The 20462-nt window shown below is 47.4% G+C and overlaps 1 protein-coding gene across 2 annotated transcripts in view; it reads right to left on the bottom strand.

Annotated features, from left to right (window-relative positions):
• Positions 1-172: 172 nt before the first annotated feature.
• The window catches only part of SYNE2 (spectrin repeat containing nuclear envelope protein 2), a 380145-nt gene continuing 359855 nt past the window's right edge, over positions 173-20462 (bottom strand). The window contains exons 101-116 of one of the 2 annotated variants that reach the window (XM_023232104.2): positions 18075-18262; positions 17445-17595; positions 16899-17081; positions 14632-14769; positions 13727-13921; positions 12255-12531; positions 11345-11413; positions 10309-10448; positions 8185-8299; positions 7308-7510; positions 6296-6496; positions 5256-5384; positions 3268-3459; positions 2121-2207; positions 1575-1624; positions 173-1301 (exon numbers count right to left, since the gene is read on the bottom strand). In XM_023232104.2, coding sequence (XP_023087872.2) covers positions 1094-1301; positions 1575-1624; positions 2121-2207; positions 3268-3459; positions 5256-5384; positions 6296-6496; positions 7308-7510; positions 8185-8299; positions 10309-10448; positions 11345-11413; positions 12255-12531; positions 13727-13921; positions 14632-14769; positions 16899-17081; positions 17445-17595; positions 18075-18262 — 2526 coding nt within the window. In that variant the 3' untranslated portion in view covers positions 173-1093. The remainder of the gene's footprint in view (positions 1302-1574; positions 1625-2120; positions 2208-3267; positions 3460-5255; positions 5385-6295; positions 6497-7307; positions 7511-8184; positions 8300-10308; positions 10449-11344; positions 11414-12254; positions 12532-13726; positions 13922-14631; positions 14770-16898; positions 17082-17444; positions 17596-18074; positions 18263-20462) is intronic. The other variant, XM_023232093.3, reaches the window with a different exon arrangement.

Here is a 20462-nt window from a genome sequence, read left to right on the forward strand (position 1 = left end):
AAGGTCACACACTGAGAATTTACACATACACAAGGGTCCAGAGCTAACTTAATTCTGTAAAAGTTAAATAAGACTTACTAGTTTAGAATAAAAGGCCCTCCCCAATATTTTAAAAATAATTTTTGTTCTTTGGAAGATTAAGCATACCATTGTACTGCATTCTATAACAAAGCAGTTCAACAGAAGTCTGGCTAATTTTGTTTTTTAATGAGAAACATCTGAGTTGTACATATCACAAACAGCTTCAAATTTCCGTACCAACCCCCACCCCCCCCCCAACCCAAACCCCCGCCGTGGCCAAACGGTTAAAACCCAAAGCATCACTTTGGATGTGAAAAAGTCTTAGAAAATTTAACTTACAAAAACATCTCTATCAAGTCGGTAGTTTGGCATTTACTGTACATTAGTCAAAAGCTCCAGCTAAAATCTGATTTTTTAAAAAACTCGAAGTTTACATTATTCATACAGATTGGGCGTTGTTAAAAAATATGCACAAATAACCACATCCATGCAATATAATTTCTTTAAAAATTTAAAGCAATATAAAAGAGCAGAGCTAGGTACTGAACAGAACATTTTGGTGTATAACTGGTAGCTCAAAATTGCCAGCTGATTGGAGTAAAACTGATTCTAAACATATTAAATGTGATTGTTTCCATCAGCTAAGGGTGCCTACGAGTTTCTGAACCATTTCTAGGGTGGAATGTGCTCACTTGCTTCTATAATATATGTGATGGACACCACTGCTCATTGACCATACCTACATTATAATAATGCTGTTTTACAAATAAACCAGAATTCACAAAGTGCTTGGCTCTTCAGGAAACTGACATTTCCAGAGATCCCTAAACCAATCAACTAGTTTTGCCAAAATACCCGGGGCAACTGCTGCACAGGTTCCCTGCCCCTGGGGAGGAACACGATTTGAAAGCTGCCCTGGGCTCCAGAGAGCGTGCTGGGCAAGCCCAGAAGAAGGTGTCTGCCTAGGTCCCCCGACCTTGCCAACACTAAGTCACTCAGATTGGTCTGGGGCCATGTGCTGGGCACCCTTAGCAATCAGGCAGGTGGTGTGGCCTGTGGCCAGCTACGTCCTCTATGTGGGGGGTGGCCCGTTGGTGTACCTCAGCATGGGGTAAAAAGACCGGGCAAAGTTGTTTGCCTGAGTGCAGCTGTAGTCTTCTTCGGAGGAGGGCAGAAGGCAGGCCAGGAGCAGCAGCAGCAGGAGCAGCAGCTGCAGGGGCAGGGCTGCCCGGATCACCCTCGAGAGGAAGGAGCGCTGTGGCCGTGTGCTGCCAGGGATCCTGCCAACAGAGGAGATTGAGAGCCGATTGGGAGGCTCCACAGGCACGACCCACTCTAGTACCTGACCCCCTGCGTATGCAAGTAAGAAATCCAAGACCTGAGATTTAAATGGGGCCAACAGTTGGGGTTCAGTTTCAGAGGAGAAGACCAGCCCTTTCCAGACAAAACAAAACCAGATTTTTGCAAGGACCTTGATGGTGGCATTGGCAAGACTGAGGCAGTGGGAGTGTGGAGCAGGGGAAAGGCCTGCTGTCACGGGAAAGCCCTGTTACCTGCTCTCTGTCTCCTCCTCGCCTTCCGTAGTTCTCGCTGCTCTGAACTGCTGGGTAAAGAAACTCCAGTTAGTAAACTGAAGACGGTTTAGTCCCATCAATGATAAAACAAACAAATCCTCCCTTAAATTATATACCATCTTTATGTTGTGTTACAGCCAAACTTTGGAGACTAGAGTAATACAATTGAGATTAAATGTCACCTGAGGTAGGAAATAATTCGGTTCATCTACTCAAGAGTTTCAGGGTCAAGTTTGTTGATCTGTTTTTAATGGCAAAATCAGGAAACCCCTTTAGCAACACTAAGAGCTCTCATTCACAACCTACGGTGATCCCAAAGAAGAGTGACTAGAAGGCAGACTTTAAGTTCTTAAAAAGAATACTTTAATTAAAAAAAAAAAATTGGAGTAAGCCTCTCTATGGGTCAGCAGAGACCTGTGCTGTCCTGAAATGGCTAATGGGCTCTTGGAATCCGAAGTGTCCCTCATCTCAATGACTTTTAAAAATAGCCAGTGAGGTTCTCACAGAAGGAAAGGGGCTGCTTACCTTTGCTTGGGGAGCTGGCACGGATACCGTGGGAAGCTGGTCCCCCGAGTCTACCTCGTCGAAGCTGGGCAGGGGTGGGGCTGGGTTCTGAAATTAAGACCCCAAAGGTTGAGTACAGAAATGTGTTTCACGCAGATTCTTCGTGATACAGCTCACCCTCCCCCAGCTTAAATCAAACTTTTTTGTTGTGTTTTAGACAGTCTCACTGTGTCACCCAGGCTGGAGTGCACTGGCACAATCACAGGTCACTGCAGCCTCGACCTCCCAAACTCAATCCTTCCACCTCAGCCTCCTGAGTAGCTGGAATTATAGGCATGCACCACTGCACCTGGTTTTGTATTTTTTTGCAGAGATGGGGTTTCACCATGTTGCCCAGGCTGGCCTCAAACTCCTGGACTTAAGTGATCCACCTGCCTTGGCCTCCCAAAGTGCTGGGATTATAGGCATGAGCCACTGTGCCCAGTCTGAAATCTTTCCTGAAGAGGCTCTTCTATTGTTCTCACTCCCAACAACAACAGACAAAAAGGAATGTAAACAAGGAAAAGCCAACCCATATTAAAAACCAACCCATAGCACAGAGCTGGGGAGACTGAGTTTAGCAGCAGCAGTTCGAGTTGATGGTAAGCTCATCATAGGTCAGTGATGAGATCATGTGGCCATCAAGAGAGTCTAGTCTAGGCTGCTTAGGAGAAAATAGACCTGCCCTAAGTCTGGTGAGGCCACAGTCTGGGCATTCCCTTTGTTTTGAATTGGATCCCACTTTAAAGTAGGCCAGGTGCAGTGGCTCATGCCTGTAATGCCAGAACTTTGGATTGCTTGAAGTCAGGAGTTCAAGACCAGCCTGGGCAGCATGGCAAGAACCCTTCTCTACAAAAAATACAAAAATTAGTCAATTCCCTTTAAAAAAAAAAAAAAAAAAGTTTAAAAAATTGTCACCCCCACCCCCTTTTAAAAATGACAAAACAGATTCAAAGAGCTCATACAGCTCTTTAAGTCTGCACAGCTAGAAAAGGGCACGACATGAGGCCCCGCTCGGACCACCTGGCCCTTGCTTCTGGCCTCTGTCTTACAGCATGGCTGCAAAGCTGCTGTCCTGTCTGCATGTAATATGGTAATCTTTACATTTAAAAGCTACAAGGACACTCACCTGGGTTCCCTGCAAGGACATTAAATCTTGGGACACTTGCTCTCGTAACTGTTTGAGTTTCTTCTCAATAACATGCACCTTTTCTTCAGCTTCAATGTAGTCTTCTCCATGTCCCTTAATGAGAAGGCTGTTTGAAGTCTCCTGTAGCAAGTCCACTTGAGGCTGACGTTCTACCAGCTCCTTTTCCAGTTGCTGAAAACAGAAAAAGTGTGTGAAACAGTGACTTGTCCAAAGGGAAGCGAGTGTGGACACAGGAGGTTTTTCTCAGTACCAGAAAAGTTCCAGACTCAATGATGGGTAGTACTCAACTCCAGAACCTTCTGTTGCTCGGATCTGCCTGTGTCCTCCAGCCAGCACTATTTAGTTAGCAAGTGGATTATACCCTGCCCCTATTTTTAATTTCTTTTCACTCTGAAGGCAATTGTGATGCTGGAGAAATTAGAGGAAAGAAGTGAGGCAAGTGGTGTGGCAAGACCGTGTTCATCCACCATGGAAGGAAGTAAAGGGAAACTCTAAAGTTAATCAAGCGAGAAACAGCAACATAACCATAGAGGTTCATACCAGGCAAACGGGCTTTAATTGTTAAGGGTGGTTATCTTGCTTGCAATATGGCCACTAGACATGTGGTTACTCATTTATTTATTTTTTTGAGATGAAGTCTCACTCTGTCACCCAGGCTGGAGTGCAGTGGCACGATCTGGGCTCGCTGCAACCTCTGCCTCCCGGGTTCAAGCGATTCTCATGCCTCAGCCTCACAAGTAGCTGGGATTACGGGCGCCTGCCACCATGCCCAGCTATTTTTTTTTTTTTTTTGTATTTTTATTTTATTTTGTATTTTTAGTAGAGATAGGGTTTCACCATGCTGACCAGGCTGGTCTTGAACTCCTGACCTCAAGCGATCTGCCCGTCTCAGGCTCCCAAAGTGCTGGGAGCCACCGTGCCTGGCCTATATGTGGCTATTTAAATTAACTAAAATTAAAAATTCAGTTTCAGGCCGGGCGCGGTGGCTCAAGCCTGTAATCCCAGCACTTTGGGAGGCCGAGATGGGCGGATCATGAGGTCAGGAGATCAAGACCATCCTGGCTAACACAGTGAAACCCCGTCTCTACTAAAAAATACAAAAAACTAGCCGGGCGAGGTGGCGGCGCCTGTAGTCCCAGCTACTCGGGAGGCTGAGGCAGGAGAATGGCGTGAACCCGGGAGGCGGAGCTTGCAGTGAGCTGAGATCCGGCTACTGCACTCCAGCCTGGGCGACAGAGCAAGACTCTGTCTCAAAAAAAAAGAAAAAAAAAATTCAGTTTCAGTCACAATAGCCACATTTCAGGTGCTTTAAAGCCACATGAGGTTACTAGACAGTGCAGATGCAGGTCATCTCTATCACTTCAGAAAGTTCTACTGGACGCCACTGCTCTAGAGACTGGGGCTTTGCAAACATTTTAGGAAAACTATATTTTTAAACAATGGCTAGCACTGTATAATATTTAAACCACATACAGATTTATGGATGAAAATGTCACCTTGAGCACCAGTGAGAATAGAGAAACCTCATCTTGGTGTGTTAGTGACAAATGCACGAGGACATGACTCTCCTCCAAGAAGAAAGATTTTTCCATGGTGGATACAGAAAACCCACCCAGCTCATCACAGGTGTGGAGCAAATGAGCACCATATTTCTCCCTAATGAGCAGGATTCACAAGAGAAAAAGACTTCCACTCAAATGGCCTTAAGTTTCTCAGGATATCGAGAGCACCTATGTCCTCAGTTGTGTGGACTGTGGCTCTCCATTCCTACAAGTCATTTGGCTTCAGAACGATAAAGGGCTGCTCGGTAAACATCAATTGGAGGAATACTAGGGCTGAACTCGTGCATTACAGGCAAACACCACTGGCACAGTTCCTGAAATACTAGGCGAGGCTACCTGAGTGTGTGGCCTCTCTGGGGACGACAGAGGCTGGTGGCAGCACAGAGCTCCTGGGAGGAAACTTACCATTAGTTCCCGCTGACACTCCAGCAGAGCCTGGGGGTCGGCCTTCGGATCGGTGACATGAGCCTTCTGCCTCCGGTTCTCGGCACTCGCTAACCACAGCAGCAGATTTTGACTCAACTGGTGGAAGTCCTTAAAAAACAGCACACATCAGAGCGCTGCCATGTCTTAGAGTCCTGGAAGAGGGCACGCTAGGAACATGGCTTGCTGCTTCCAATCTATCACAGTCATTTGCTTTTCTGGCCTTTCCCAGTGAATACAAGGGCCAGCTTTAAACTAAATGTCAGGGCCCCAGAATGAGGCAGAGGAAAAGAAGGAAGGCGCTCGGCACAGTGCCAGGAGGTAGCAAATGAAAATGCCACTATGAAGGTGGGGCTTCAGGATGCCCGGCTGATTTTACAGATGAAGGCCACACGCATTTCTCAGCCAATCTGCTGGGGTCCAGTGGTGGAGGGAAACAATCCAACAGGACAGGCTGGGGTGTGCTCACGTTCCCTAAGACACGGCCAGAGCTAGGCAGTGGTGCAGAGCTCACACCCGCTGTGCATTTACTGTGTCAGGTGCTGGGCTAGGATTACACACACTGCCTCATTTACTCCTAAAAAAGAACCTAATGAGGTAGACACAGAATGATTCCCATTTTCAGATAAGAACACTGAGGTCTAGGAGGTTCCATGCTTTGCGCAAAGTCCACATAGCTATTAAGCAATAACTGCTCCTCTGCTTCAAGGCCAGGTCTCTTAATCACCCTGGCAAAAGGACAAGAGGAGTTGTGGGGTAGCACCTCTAACCCACAGGTCACTTGCAGGAACCCTGACTCCAGGAGTGGCTCTGGGCCTGGGCAACAGAGAAGAGACCTGGGACAGGGAGTGGGTCTCTGAGACGGCCGGTGAGCCTCTGTGGAAACAAATGGTAAAGTACATGTTTCCTGACACAAGCCACATTTGGCTGCACCGAAGCAGCCTGACCATGATAAAAATATCTGCTGCTCCTACCACGTGGGCCTGGGCGCCTCTGGGAGTCCGGGTGCTGAGTCAGCGTACCTGGCACTGCATGAGTGACTGTCGTAAGCCCCCTCTCCAGCTGTCCACTGCGCCCTGTGCCGCTTCCCAGAGCAGGCTCAGCTGGCGGAGTCTACTTTGGAGCTCTGTGGATTCGGGGCTCTCGGTTTGCAGAAATTCCTTGCTGCTCACATTGACAGAGACCACTAATGCCTTGTAGGTGTCAAAGGCTTTCAATATCTCCTATCACAGAGAGAAAAGATGAGGTTAGGAGCTCTGAAAGTAGGGAGGAGGGGCTCATTTTGAACCTCAGTAGGGTACAAATTTTCCACACACTCTTCCAAGCTGCAGCCACAGAAATGAGAGTGACCTCGCCTGTGACTGGCTGGGAAGTATCAGGGGAGGGAGCTACCTTAAGGTCCGTGAACTTGGCCAACAGGGCCCCAAAGCAGAGGCCTGCTGGAGGGAGGAGACCCTGCTGACCTCTACAGGCCCTGCTCTGCAACTGGCTAATGCTTCTGGACCAGACTAAAGGTCTTCCAGATCAGGTATATGTGGTTATCCTGCATTTGCTCCTAGATATCCCAGAAATATTAATTCCTAATATATTAACACACATAGCAAAATAAAAGTACAAATATGAGGGTATCTGGATCCCCCAAAATCCCTGCCCTGGGTCTCAGGAGCTCAGGCTAATGCTCAGGGCACCCTTAAAGCACAGGGCTCAAACTGTCCCTTTGTAGCTCCCTGGGCTAGTTCCAGTGGGGTCAGGACTTATGTAGGTGACATATCCTAACTGCATAAAAGGGTAATGAGATCAGGCCATGGGATTCATCAGTAGATGGGCTGGTCCTTTCCCCAGCCCTTTCAAGGAAGGTTCCACCACTCGTCCTTCCTTGCCAACTATGGAACTGAAATGGAAGAGAGTGACCTCTATATACACCATGTGCAAGCTGCGCCTATGCCACTAATACACGTGATCTGTTTGTCCAGCACAGCAATGCATTCACATGCACACTCTGAATCCCTCCTCCCCGCCACGCCTCTAACTCACCTGCAGCCTCTTCACACTCAGTTCTATTTCCTGGATATCAGAGGGAGGCTTTGCCATCTTTAACATTTCCAGCTCTGCTTCAGTTTTTTTCAGCCAAGTGGTGATGGCGCTGATATCAGAGTTCAGCTGTTGCAAATTTTGTTTTATTTTGAGCTTATTGTGAAGCTCTTGTGCTTGAATCAGCGCCCATCTGTCAAAGGCACCTGGAATTAAAAAATCGCCAATTAAAAAAAGCAACAATGCAACAGATTTCTCTGTCTCCAGCTAATGAGGGGTCAGGGTGATTTAAAAAACAAAATGTAGGGGATTCCCCTGACAGAAGGGTCAGGTTTTGGGAGTTCTCTCTTCTCCTGGAATGTGGACTAGCACATGATCTGAGGCCTACACTCCCAGAGGCTGGAATGAAGCGGAGGTCTATGTGCTACAGTTTCAAGCTCAACAGTTCAGTTCATGCTGAATCTTTTCAGTTTTCTCCTTTGGTCCACAAATGACCAGGTCGATGCTGTCAGCTTTAGATTTAGTTGAGTAATTACTTTTATAATTACTGGGCTGGTCGAATGAAGAGACACTTGAGACAACACTGATCATCCTCCTCACGTCTGATCTTTACATACAAGTGTAGAAAGTGAAAACCTGCACTTCCTCCGGAGGCTTACTTTACCAGTATTTACAGAATAGTCTTCAAATTACACTGAAAAGCCTAGGAATCTGTTCATGAATGCCAATCGCTGATTTAAAAATAACATTGGCTGTTGTAGGGTAAGTCCCCCAGTTCTGGCAAATCATATAGTTGGTTAATATCTAATGAATGTTCTGTTAAGCAAGGACTTAAATACCATACTCTGGCTCTCTGGACAACTGCCAGTATAGGCAGTACCTGACTGCTGCCCTGTGGTACCGGCCAGTCTCCCGTCTTCCTGCTGTGGACTGCCATTCGAGACTCGCGGGCCTTCTTTGCCACCATCCGTGCCTGGCGGTAACAGCAGCTTTCCCTAGAATGAGCCAGTTTTTAAGTTACCATCTGTAGATATTAAGGATATCTGAGGAACAACTAGATTCATATTAACAGTGAAGAAATGAGACAGGCTCCTTTCCTTTGACGGTATCTTGCTAGGAATACAGTGGTGCTTTAGTGCCCAGGTAGCATTTATACGCTGGCAAAGCTAATGGCAGAAATAAAGCCTCAGCTAAGGCCCAGGGAGAGGGAAGCAGATGAGATGTCAGTGATGGGAAGAAAATGGGCTGTTTTAATTGGCATGCCTCCAATCACCCCTCAAATGAACCATGCGAAACAAATGAGAACAATGTGTTGAGCTTACCAGACTGTTACTGTGTTAGCACTTTTACATTTCACAGTGTTTTACAGAATTTTAGTTATCCCTGTCACTCTGTAGAGGGGGTTGGCATCATTATCACTGAGAATCAGAAATGCACACAGGATGAATCTGCCTCCCAGGGGCATTCGTTACCAAGTGTTTATCTTCCATTGCACATACTGACTTTTCTGTTATCACACAGCCGATTGGGCTGTTACCTAGAGCCTCTCCAAAAATAAATGTATCCCTTTTTAGAAAAGCCCTGCTTTCTTTGGATTGTTTCTGTATGGCCTATTTGTGCAGAATGAAAATAATAAAAAAACCTTCAGATTTGTGGTGATACATCTGGCTTCAGACACAACAAAAGGGTTGAGCTTTCGAAACCGGCCAGGTGAGGAACACAGGCGTAATCACAGGAAGGGATGGCCAAGCCACATGAGCCACGGATGTAAAGCAGAGGTCAGGGACTGCGGTCGTTCCCCCGTCATATTATTCTTTTTAGAAATGACACCTGCTTGTTAAGCAAGAGGAAGTGTTTCTGAATTGGACACAAACAGCCCATTATCAACTGACTTGGATTTGACCATGCAAAGGCAGAGTCTTCTCCAATGATGTAACAATATTCTCTCCTTAATTTCTCTCGCTGCTGCCCTAGGCTGCCCTCCCAGGAGCTGTCTAGCCAGAGCATGCCAAGAACTCAAGTCAGCTGAGGCAAATGTAACTAAGAAGAAACAGCCACTGCTATACACAACAAACCAATTCAGGAGTAGTAATCATGACCATTACTTCTGAGGACCTTTTTTTTACCTTTACACACAATAATCTTAACAACAATTAGGTGAAATAGCTTTAGCCTCCGGTGAGAAAGGCTTTCAGAGGCAAGGCAAAGTGCCTCAGGTACAATGGCAATGGATTGGCAGGGCTAGGAATCAAATCCATGTCCACTGCAGCACACCATCAAATCTGAACATGAAGTTATGATTTTTTGGAATAGGATGTATGGTCAAAAGGTTAACATAACAAAGGCTTGAAGGCCGGATGCACTGGCCCATGCCTGTCATCCCAGCGCTTTGGGAGGCTGAGGCAGGTGGATCACTTGAGGTCACGAGTTCGAGACCAGCCTGGCCAACATGGTGAAATTCCATCTCTACTAAAAATACAAAAATTAGCCAGGCATGGTGGTGCACACCTGTAATCCCAGCTACTTGGGAGGCTGAGGCAGGAAAATCTCTTGAACCCAGGAGGCGGAGGTTACAGTGAGCCAAGATAGTGCCAGTGCACTCCAGTCTGGGTGACAGAATGAGACTCTGTCTCAACAAAAACAAAAACAAACAAACAAAATAGACAACAAGAAGACAAAGCCTTGAGAGCTCAGGAGAAGTCAGGAAAGCCAGCACCTTGCTTGCTCACTATTTGCACAGACACCTGACTCGACAGTAATGATTGTTACACCACACCAACATACACGAAGATGGTTTTTGGCCAGAAAGCTCTCTCTCAATCTAATCGGTTTTGCCAGGGTTCTAACGAAGTATGGACAGCTCGACAGAGATACGGTCACCATAAGAAAACCAACTCGAAATATGCCTGGGGAGTGAACACACGCAGTTTACACCAAAATGTCTCCTGCAAATGTAACTATGACTCACACACGTAGCTGTACTCCCGGTGGAGCTAAGACTTACATAGGGTGGTTTATAAGGGGTGCTGGACGCGGGGGGAACAGGTGGAACATTCCTGTCACCTTCCATTTGCTTGTAGTGATGCTTGGGACAGGAAGGGCTGTCGGGAACGTGCCACGAGCGGCCATCCGAAATGGATTTACCTGCAGCGAAAGACAGTAAGCGAGAGTCCACTCTCTCCAACCGAACAGGTCCCAGGTGACATGGCACAGGTTACAGTATGAAAATGAGTTCTGCGGCTTTCCTTGCAAAGCATGCATGTTTGCAAAATGTCAGTATGTCCCAGAAGAGAATGAGATGAGAGTCATGCAACTCAGCAACATTGTGCCTTCACTAGATGGGTACACAATGGAGCACGACCAACATGATTTGCTGTGGGATGAGTGGCGTTTTGGAGCCAGGGTCTCGCGTGGTAGGGACATTGAGCAGCAAGGTCGGGTCTGGGAACCAAGAGGGCAGAAGGCCTCTCAGGAGTGAGGGGAAGAGTGAATGTCAGGATGGACTTGGGAACCAAAAGGCTCCTCAGGGCTCTCCACGACCCACCATGGCAGATGGGGATGGGGCTAAGGATGAAGATTAGAGCTGCAAATCAAGGAAAGGAAGGTTTTATTCCTCCTGTGGCAAATCATCAGCACCTTTACCCCCCAACCCCCAACCCACCCCTTTCCACCAGGGGATCCCAGTAAAGCAAGGAAACAGTTCCAAACCAAGCCACCATGAAGAAAGCTTGGCCCATGCCAAAGGACTTCAGTTAGATGGAGAAAAAAATCATCAAAAAAGGCACCACGAAAAATCCCCTCCCCACAGGCCTGAAGGGAGGAGAGGGCTGGCATCGAGACGGCTCTGGCTTGGATGATGGGGTTTTGTAAGGAGCACGCAGTTATGGGTGAGTATGGCAGTGTAAATACACCATGACACAAGGACCAAGGCGCATGGTGTCCACAGAAGGCAGAGGCAGACACGACACGGGAGCGAGGTTGAGGATGCAGTGTGCCCACAGGATGCCGCCATGTTGAGACATGCATGGGCGGGGGCCTACCAGAAGACGCTTTCAAAGTTTTTGTGGTCATTTTAAGATATGCCTCAGGATTTTCGGGGATTTCTACATCTGAAAAAGAACAATGTCATTTGCCTCACTGGAGGTGCCTGAAGATTAATGCTCAAGTATTAAGTCAACACACAGTAGAAACACTGTCAGCTGAGAGGAGAAAACTACCCTTTATTTTTGTAATTAAAAGGATTTTGAAAACCAGAAAGTTTTTTTTTTTCCAGCCAACTCCTGACTGTCCAAAGCAGGACACTGGGTATCAAAGGGAGAAGCTCAGCCTGCTGACACTGAGACACTCAACCGAAAGGGAGGGTAGGCACGGTGGCTCATGCCTGCAATCTCAGCACTTTGGGAGGCTGAGGTGGGAGGACTTATTGAGCCCAGGTGTTCAAGACCAGCTCTGGCAACATAGCAAGACCTTGTCTTTACAAAACATTTACAAACTAGCTGGGTGTGGTGGCGTGTACCTATAGTCCCAGCTACTCAGGAGGCTGAGGTGGGAGGATTGCTTGAGCCCTGGAGGTTGAGACTGCAATGAGCCGTGGTCGCACCACTGTACCTTAGCCCGGGTGACAGTGTGAGACCCTGTATCCAAAAATAAAACAACATAAAATAAAAAATAAAAACAATCACTGATGAGTCTCCCAGACAGCCAGAGCCATCACTGAGTAACCTTGGTGTCTGACTGTGAATTTCATTTTGTTCCCCTTTCATTCCACCTGTGATGAGAGTGGTCAATTCTCAGGTAGTTAGAGATGGGCAGGATAGAACACAGGAAACCACAGAAGTCAGGGTTGGCTACAAGCTGGACTCTTGGTCATCGAGAGCTGGCCGTGCTGTTAAGGGCTAAAAACACGGCCAAACAGGTCACTTTCCAGGGCGCTGGGAACCCAGCTGTTACCTGACAGTGCGCTGTAGTATGGACCCTCCTCGTCCTCTTCATGAGAGGAGGAGCCCCCCACGTCGCCTGTGTGGTCCCACTCCAAGGGGATGGAGTCCACGCTGACAGGGGTCTCGCAGCCAGACCGCTCGTGCCCCGGGGCCACTAGATGACACAGGGACTGAGGAGATGACGGTTCCTCGCTCTCTCCCCTTTTACGCCAAGAATCAGTTTGGATCTCTCTGGGGTCTTCCATGTCCGTTTCATTCTCAGAGGCCTCCTTTTCATCTTCCAAACCCTAAACCAAAGTATCCAGTTGTTAGAATTAATCAACTCATAGGCTTCTACAATTAGAAGAGCATGAGAAGTCTGCCTGTCCAGCAATTTCCAAAAATAACTGCCAGTAGTATTTGTAAGGCAGTTTTAAAAAGATCAGGTTCCCAGGTCCTGTTTCTGGTTATTCCAGTTTAGACAATCTGGAGTGGGGCCTAGAATCCGTATTTTCCCAAACCTCCAGCTCTTTTTTCTTAGGAAAAGAAAAGCTGAAGTTTGATAATCTAAGTTAAACAACTTTATCTAGGAGATAAGGAAATGGTGGCCAAAGTTTTATTGATGGTTACTGGCAGGTTCCTCCAAGAATCAGAGCATTTTTGAAAAGGACATTTGAATGTTCTGGGTTAAGACTCAAACTTCAAGAACCGTATGCACCAGGTTTTCTTATCCATCAACTTAATTGCTCAGTGTCTATATTCTATTCTGTTTGTGTCATAATGTCTCTTTCAGTCTAAGAAAAACAACTCTAAGTGGCTGCACTTAAATAATGAGAAATTGTAGGGTAATTTTTGAGGCCGTGTCTGATGAAGTAACTACACATGAATGAGGTCAGTTGGAGACACAAAAAAAGAAAGAGTGGCCAGTTGTATTGGTCAATGGTTGTCATTCAAGCTTCAGATACACAAAGGCAGTAAACTTTTAACAGTGGCCTGAACTCCACCTGAACTTCCCAAAAGGGCCTTTCGTCTGGGGAAACATCAAAGTTGCTTTTGAAACTGTTGTGTTTTCTCTTCCAAGGTGAGAACAAAGCATCAGAAAGGCACAAATACTAAAAGCTTCCAGTCACTAAGAAACAGGGAAGGGCAAACAAATTCCCAAGTTACTAATGTAATAAAAGCCAGAAGAGGTCTTCAGGAATTCTAGGGGTAGTGACGCCGGCCAGACAAGCCCGGCCCTGAGGAATACTTAAAACCGCCTCGCAGAGCATGTACCTCAGAAGTGCCATGCTTTCCACCGCGGAATGGGAACTTGTGAGTTATTGTGGCTCTATATTAATAAAAGTGGAGATTAAAATGTTTTGATATAGCCTTTTCTTTTCAACCAAAAAATAAACCATAATTAACCACTATAAGATAGGTCTCCTAATTCTTTAAAAATTCGGTCTCACGTAACCTCTGAGGAGCAGCCCAGGTGCCGTTTCTAGGCGGCAGTGCCCGTACCGGCGTGCAGGAGGTGAGCCGCCGGTGGAACCGGGAGACCCTTCCGAACACCTCCTGGCAGTAGCGGTGGAGCTCCTCCAGCTCATCCTCAATCAGCACGGCATCCAGGGGCTCGCTCTTTTGAATCAGCTGCTCCCCAAACACAATGAGCTGATCAATCTTGTTGGTATTTAATGTAATTTCCTGTTGGAAGCCCTGTTGAGAGAAAAGAAAGAAAGGATGTCAAAGAAAGTTCCCCTGAGCTTCCAGTGCCTGTTTCTTCTAACGGGGCCATAGAAAAGCATCCAAATGTCAATATTTTGTTCCTTCACCTAGTACTCTAGCTTTAGTTTTTAACCAAGTGACAATGACACTGTAGGAATTTAAAATGATTGTCCACATTCCCCCTACTTATGGGCACTGGTTTTTCCAATTAAAATAATTCTAAAAGTTTGACACGGGTGGACATTTACCGTTATTGGGTGTGAGAGAAAGACCTTGCCATGGTAAAACTTGGTGGGAACAGAACATTTCCCATAATAAGCCACGAATGGGCATTTGAGTTTGCTGACACAGTAATATTCACTGGTGCCATTACGCTAGGGAAGGCAAATTTCCATTTCTCAACCTCTTCCAAAATCTAGCCAAGGAGAGAATTACAGTGAGATTAGCCTGTCATGCAGATATCAGAAATAATGGGAGAGTGGACCTCTGTTCTTGGCCCCACTGGTGACACCAATACTCCTGGACCGTAAAGAACAATGTCCTTGCACGTGATAATCTGGTAGTACACAGGTGGGATGTAGCCTGGCTGCTTTAAGAATTCTGAAATTGGCTCTCAAGAGTATCAGGTGGAATTTGCACTTGGCCAGCTCTCCCCCGCAAAGGTGTGTTCGTTTGAGAAGAAGTAGGGAAGCGGCCCTCACATTCAGCTGGCGCATCTTGTCATCGGCGTCGCTTTCTGAGAAGTGCTCCACGTTGGTCAGCTGCAGGTCCATCTCTGTGAGCCACACCAGAATGCTCTCCCTGGTGCCCTCGAATTCCTCCCTCTGGTTGGTGAAATGCTGCAGAAGCAGGGAGGAAATCACGTTTGTACTGACCACAGAACTAGAGTTCAGACAGACAGCAAGGTCACCTTCGGCCATAAGAAAATGGTACCCAGAATACTCAGGGAGAAATCTGCCTCTCGGATACCCAGAAAGCCCCAGAAGCACTGTGTTCAGAAGACTGGGGTCTGGTCCTGGTTCTGTGATACCCAACAAGCCCCCTGAACTTCTCTGAGCCCCAGCGTCTACGCTGGCAAGTCGGGGAGAGACTGGGAATGTTGATTATGGTCTCCAAGGTCCTTAAGCGTTTGAAATTCTAAAATTATCTAGTCCAAATCAGTGATTTTCCTCTGTTCTTTGAAGGGGCCAGGCCAGGCCTTCTGCCTGTTTCATGCATTAGCCTTTGGCAGCTTTTGCTTGACAAGGATTTAGTAGCTTCAAGATGGAAAAGCCCTGATCTCAGGATTGAGGCCAGCCTGGTGCCCCTTTCTGCCCTCACTGATAGAATTCTGAACATGTTATCCCAGAGAAAGAAGACCCAGAGCAGATTTACCATCTCCAATTAAGGATACCTCTCAGGTTATCACTTCACAGATAGGCAGCTGATGTTCAGATTGGTAGAGCTTCAGTGCCAGACGAAGGCAGATTAGCCACAGCCAGATCGGCAGGAGATAATTAATGCATGGTGGCTCACACCTGCAATCCTAGCACTTTGAGAGGCCAAGGTGGAAGATTACTTGAGCCCAGGAGTTTGAAACCAGCCTGGGCAACACAGTGAGACCCCCATTTCCACAAAAATTAAAATCAGCCAGGCACGGTGATGCATGCCTGTAATCCTAGTTACTCAGGAGACTGAGGCAGGAGGATCCCTTGAGCCTAGTAGTTTGAGGCTGCAGTGAGCTATGATCTCAGCACTGCACTCCAGCCTGGGAAACAGAGTGAGACCTTGTCAAGCAAGAAGAAAGAGGGCCAGGTGCGGTGGCTCACGCCTGTAATCCCAGCACTTTGGGAGGCCGAGACGGGCGGATCACGAGGTCAGGAGATCGAGACCATCCTGGCCAACATGGTGAAACCCCGTCTCTACTAAAAATACAAAAATTAGCCGGGCGTGGTGGCGGATGCCTGTAGTCCCAGCTACTCGGGAGGCTGAGGCAGGAGAATGCCGTGAACTCGGGAGGCGGAGCTTGCAGTGAGCCGAGATTGCGCCACTGCACTCCAGCCTGGGCAACACAGTGAGACTCCGTCTCAAAAAAAAGAAAAAGAAAGAAAAGGAAGAAGAAAGAGAAGAGAGAGAGAAAGAAAGAGGGGGAGACAGGAAGGGAGAGAGAGACAGAAAGAAATGCACAGGAGTTGTCTAGGTTACTAGAAAAGCCAATGTCTTCCTGAGAAGAGAGAGGAGAGAGAGAGAGAAAAGAAAGAAAAAAAGAAAAAAGAAAGGAAAAGAAAGAAAGAAAAGAAAGAAGCCCAGATTCGTATCTTTCTAGAATGGGTTCAGCAATGCTCTGCCCTGAGAACAGATGCAGAAATTAAACCTGTGTCCTGTAGTCCCTGCCTGTGACCGTCCTTTCACTTTATACCTGGACACAGGTCTACACAGCACGTCTTTCTGAATGACATTAATCTAAGGTGAGTATTTACCTTCAAAAACCAAACCTTTGTGGGGTCTGAAATTCAGAGAATAATCACAGTCCCCAACCCCCCAGTATAGACAGGGGCTCTTGCATTCATGTGCCTTGTCCATCCTCCTCAGTGCGAGAGCTGGTGGGTCCCAAAAACACAGACAGATGGGCAAAGTGGGGCTCCTTCCAGGGACCCATGTGTTGCCTTCTCCAGACCCAGTGAAGCTGTGCCCTGGACTCTGTGCTAACATGCACACCACCACGGGTTACAGAAGTTGTAAAAAGAGCTGTGTGTTGGTAACACAAATCTCATCAACAGGCCCTGCCTAAGAAGCTCCACATGCAAATTCCCCTTTTAAAAAATGAATGTTGGCAGCTTTGGGCTTTGTGTTGGAGGAATGTTGAAACAGCTCAGGCCTGAAGTGAAACCTTCGATCTGCTGCTTTGTGTGTGGCAAGCCTGCCATTGCACATTGCACGTTACGTCCCCCTGAAAATCGACACCCGAGCCAGGCGCGGGGGAGCTCACCCTGAGTCTCCGCAGGATGGCTGTGACCCGCCTCTGGAGGTTGTCCCAGCGCTGGTTGCCCTCGTGGACCATCTGCTTCAGCCGGCTGGCTGTGTCTGTGCGGTTCTCCCGGGCCAGCCGCCGGTACTGCTTGTTGATGAGCTCCAGCTGAGTGAGCCGCTCGTGAATCTGCCGCTGAAAGGCCTGCATCACACGGGAGGGGTCAGAGCCAAAGTGTGCAGAGTGCCATGACACCCTCCTTCCCTTCCACACCCCAAGCGACCTGCTGCCAGGGGTTCACCCCCAAACTGCAATGGCAGCAGAGGGCCTAATTCACCTGTCCTGATGCCAGCTACACAACAGACTTTCAAGTTCATTGCATAGCAGCTGGCATACATCCGCAATGTCTTGCAAAGCTGTCTCAGCAGCTGGGGGCAGGCTGTGGACTGGGCAGCCCTCGCCAGAGGTGAGGAGAAGCTGGCCACTTAGAGGAAGTCATTTCAGCAGCTCCCAGGCTCGCTGCAGGCTTGGTTATGATCAGGAGACTGGGATGGAGAAGGCGTTTACCTCAAACCTCTTCAGTTCCTCTTTGGCACTCGTGTACAACACCTCTGAGGAATTTGGGCAGGCCGCCGTCCTCTCGGCTGACTTGAGCCAGTCCTCAAAGCGGGAATAGTCGTCTAAAAACTTCTGCCACAGGCGCCACGTCTCCTCGATTCTGATGAGAGGAAAGCATCTTAACACAAGCCATCTCCTGCAAGCCCGTGCTTTTGCCCTTCTTTTATCCCCTGACACCCGCACAGTTTAGTGGGGGAGACGCTGTTACCCCTTCTGGGAAATAACAGGGACGCCACTTCTGGTCTGTGCTCCTCCCGCCTGGGAGTGCCAAGCACCTCAGAGGTCCTGCTTCACAGAGGTTAAAAAACTAGGAGACAGGGCCGCCTCCACTACGACCTGGCTACGTCAACAGAAGCACAGTGGCCAGCTCACAGCCATACCCCGCACGGGAGAGCTGGAGAGAATTACTCCCGTTACATTTTTCTTGAATAAATCCTTTGATAAGCATTGGGCCTTCTCTGCCAATACCTGGCGCATTTCTCAGTGAAATGAACAGAACAGTTACGGTGAATGAGGTCAGAAGGGTGTACTGAGTGCGGCTGATCATGCTGAAGACATTTGGGGGAGCTTAGTTCTTACTTCATGCGCCGCTCCATGGACATGGCACAAATGTTCCTCCAGCGTCTGTCCAGGCTCCTGGTGGTCTGCTGGATTGAGTCGCACTCAGTCTCATTTGCACAGGCATCGGAGTCGTGCAGTAGAACGTCACAGATGTTAAACACAGACTCCACCCCTGCGCTGTGTTGTTCAATATCTCGCTGTAGATCCTGTGATTACAACAGAGTAAGAAACCTCTTGAGACGTTGGTGACAGCAGGAGGGTCAGCATCAAAGGACCTCCGTTCCTCCCTCCCTTCTCCCAGCCCAGGGGATACTTCCCTGGGTGGATGTCCACCATGGGCTTGGCAGTACATATGGAATCCCTCTCATCTTTGTGTTACCCTTGTGCTGTCAGCACCTGACACAAAGTTGAAACACTGGAAACATCTAGGACTTGTGCGCTGAACCACGCGAGGGGTGGCACAGTGGTGGACGTCGTCCTCTACGCACTGACAGGTGGCGCCATTACCGCTGAGAGCCCATTGTCCCATAGACTTTGGGTATGCATGGGATCTACTCCATACTCCATACCACCCAACCCCAAAGGGCTCCAGTTTAGACTTGGTTTCAGGGAAGTCTTTAGAAACTGAGTCTTCAGTAGGAACTCTCCACCTTTTATGGGCTACTGAACTCTTCAAACACACACCAAATTGTGCATGCAGCAGTGTGCGTGCCCACAGGCTCCCCGTGAGCTCATTCAAGGGCTTCATGAGCCCACGGGAGAAATTCTGGCAGATAGACCTGGCCTCCCCAGCTGATAAAGCCCAGCCAAACCTGCGGTGGCTTGGGGAGAGGCAGGGTTTCTGGAGTCTTGTCCTTTGATGGTGAAAGTGATGCAATCCCCAATGTGGGAAAAGGAACATTTGTGAAGGGAAAATGTAAGGTCATAGGAAAACCTGGAAAACCTCTTTACGAATAAACATGGCATTTTTAGTCATCATCAGATAGTAATACTGCTGCACCCCATGGGTGGGCTGCAGGGAGGGAGAGAGATGAGGAACCTCTCTGTTTTGCCATTCTGGAAGAGTTAGGCATCCCTGATGTCCAAATTCTGTGACGAGTGACACGAGACCACATCATTAGTTTTAATATCCAAATTACATTGTGAGAAAGCAAAGACTAAGTTAAATTCCATTTTAATTATTTCATAATATACCAATTTCTGAAATCTACACTACTTTAAGCCACTATTAACTAGACTAAATCCAGTTCCCAGGACTCAACAAATTTCAGTTAATAAGAGGACTATATTATAAATGGTAGCTGTCACCATCTACAGAAAGGCAATATAAGCTTCATTCCAGGTCAATTTGATATTTAAATAATTTGAGATTATTACTATATTACTAGATGGGACCACTATTACTTTTTTTTTGAGACAAGGGTCTCACTCTGTCATAGTGGTGCGATCTTGGCTCACGGCAACCTCTGCCTCCCAGGCTCAAGCGATCCTCCCACATCAGCCTCCCAAGTAGCTGGCCACCATACTCAGCAATTTTTTGTATTTTTGGTAGAGGTGGGGTTTTGCCATGGTGTCCAGGCTGGCCTCCAACTTCTGAGCTCAAGCGATCAACCGTCCTCAGACTCCCAAAGTGCTGGGATTACAGGGGTGAGCCACCGTGCCCAGCCCCTATTCTTACTTTTCTTCATATAAATGTGCAATTCCGATCGTTGTGTGTTTAGGTTGATATGAGGGAATAAAACGCCAACCCGCCAACCGAATTTTAAATCAGGCAGTTCCTAACACTGATCCTGAGTACAAACGACCACCACCAGGTTATATTCAGAAGATATGTGTTGTCTACTTGGCCACCCTGTGTGCACTGTGAAGAATGTGCAGGGTATTTCTTTAGAGCTCTGCAGTGTGGGTAGAAGGCCTGTTATGCTCGAATGGTGGGAGTCTCCCTGGAGTCAATTTGAGGACTAACTTTAAAGTTATTATGTCTAAATAAAATTCCAGTTTTAAGAACTCTTACCGGTTCACAGCACTGTTGTGGGGCCCTTCTAAAATCAGAAGATACATATCCCATTTAAATATTAAAATAATAAATTGGAACCCTAATACTGGTGTTAAATAAATAATACTCATCACTTATAACTGAAAAATGCCCATGACCTCATCTGGCTCCAGGTGGGTAAGGTCTAGGTGAAAAGCAGAGAGAGGTTCTAGTTTATGGACAATATGTATGCTCTGTATTTTAAGAAACTCTTCAATTATCCTACATTTATTCAGCTTACATTGAATCAAACGGCTAAAAGAAAACTGATTTAATATTTAGTGTAAATGGCTGTAAGAAATGAGCTCTACTTGCCGGGCACGGTGGCTCAAGCCTGTAATCCCAGCACTTTGGGAGGCGGAGACGGGCGG

The sequence above is a fragment of the Piliocolobus tephrosceles genome, chromosome 6 (assembly GCF_002776525.5).
Source record: "Piliocolobus tephrosceles isolate RC106 chromosome 6, ASM277652v3, whole genome shotgun sequence".
Taxonomy (NCBI): Eukaryota; Metazoa; Chordata; class Mammalia; order Primates; family Cercopithecidae; genus Piliocolobus; species Piliocolobus tephrosceles.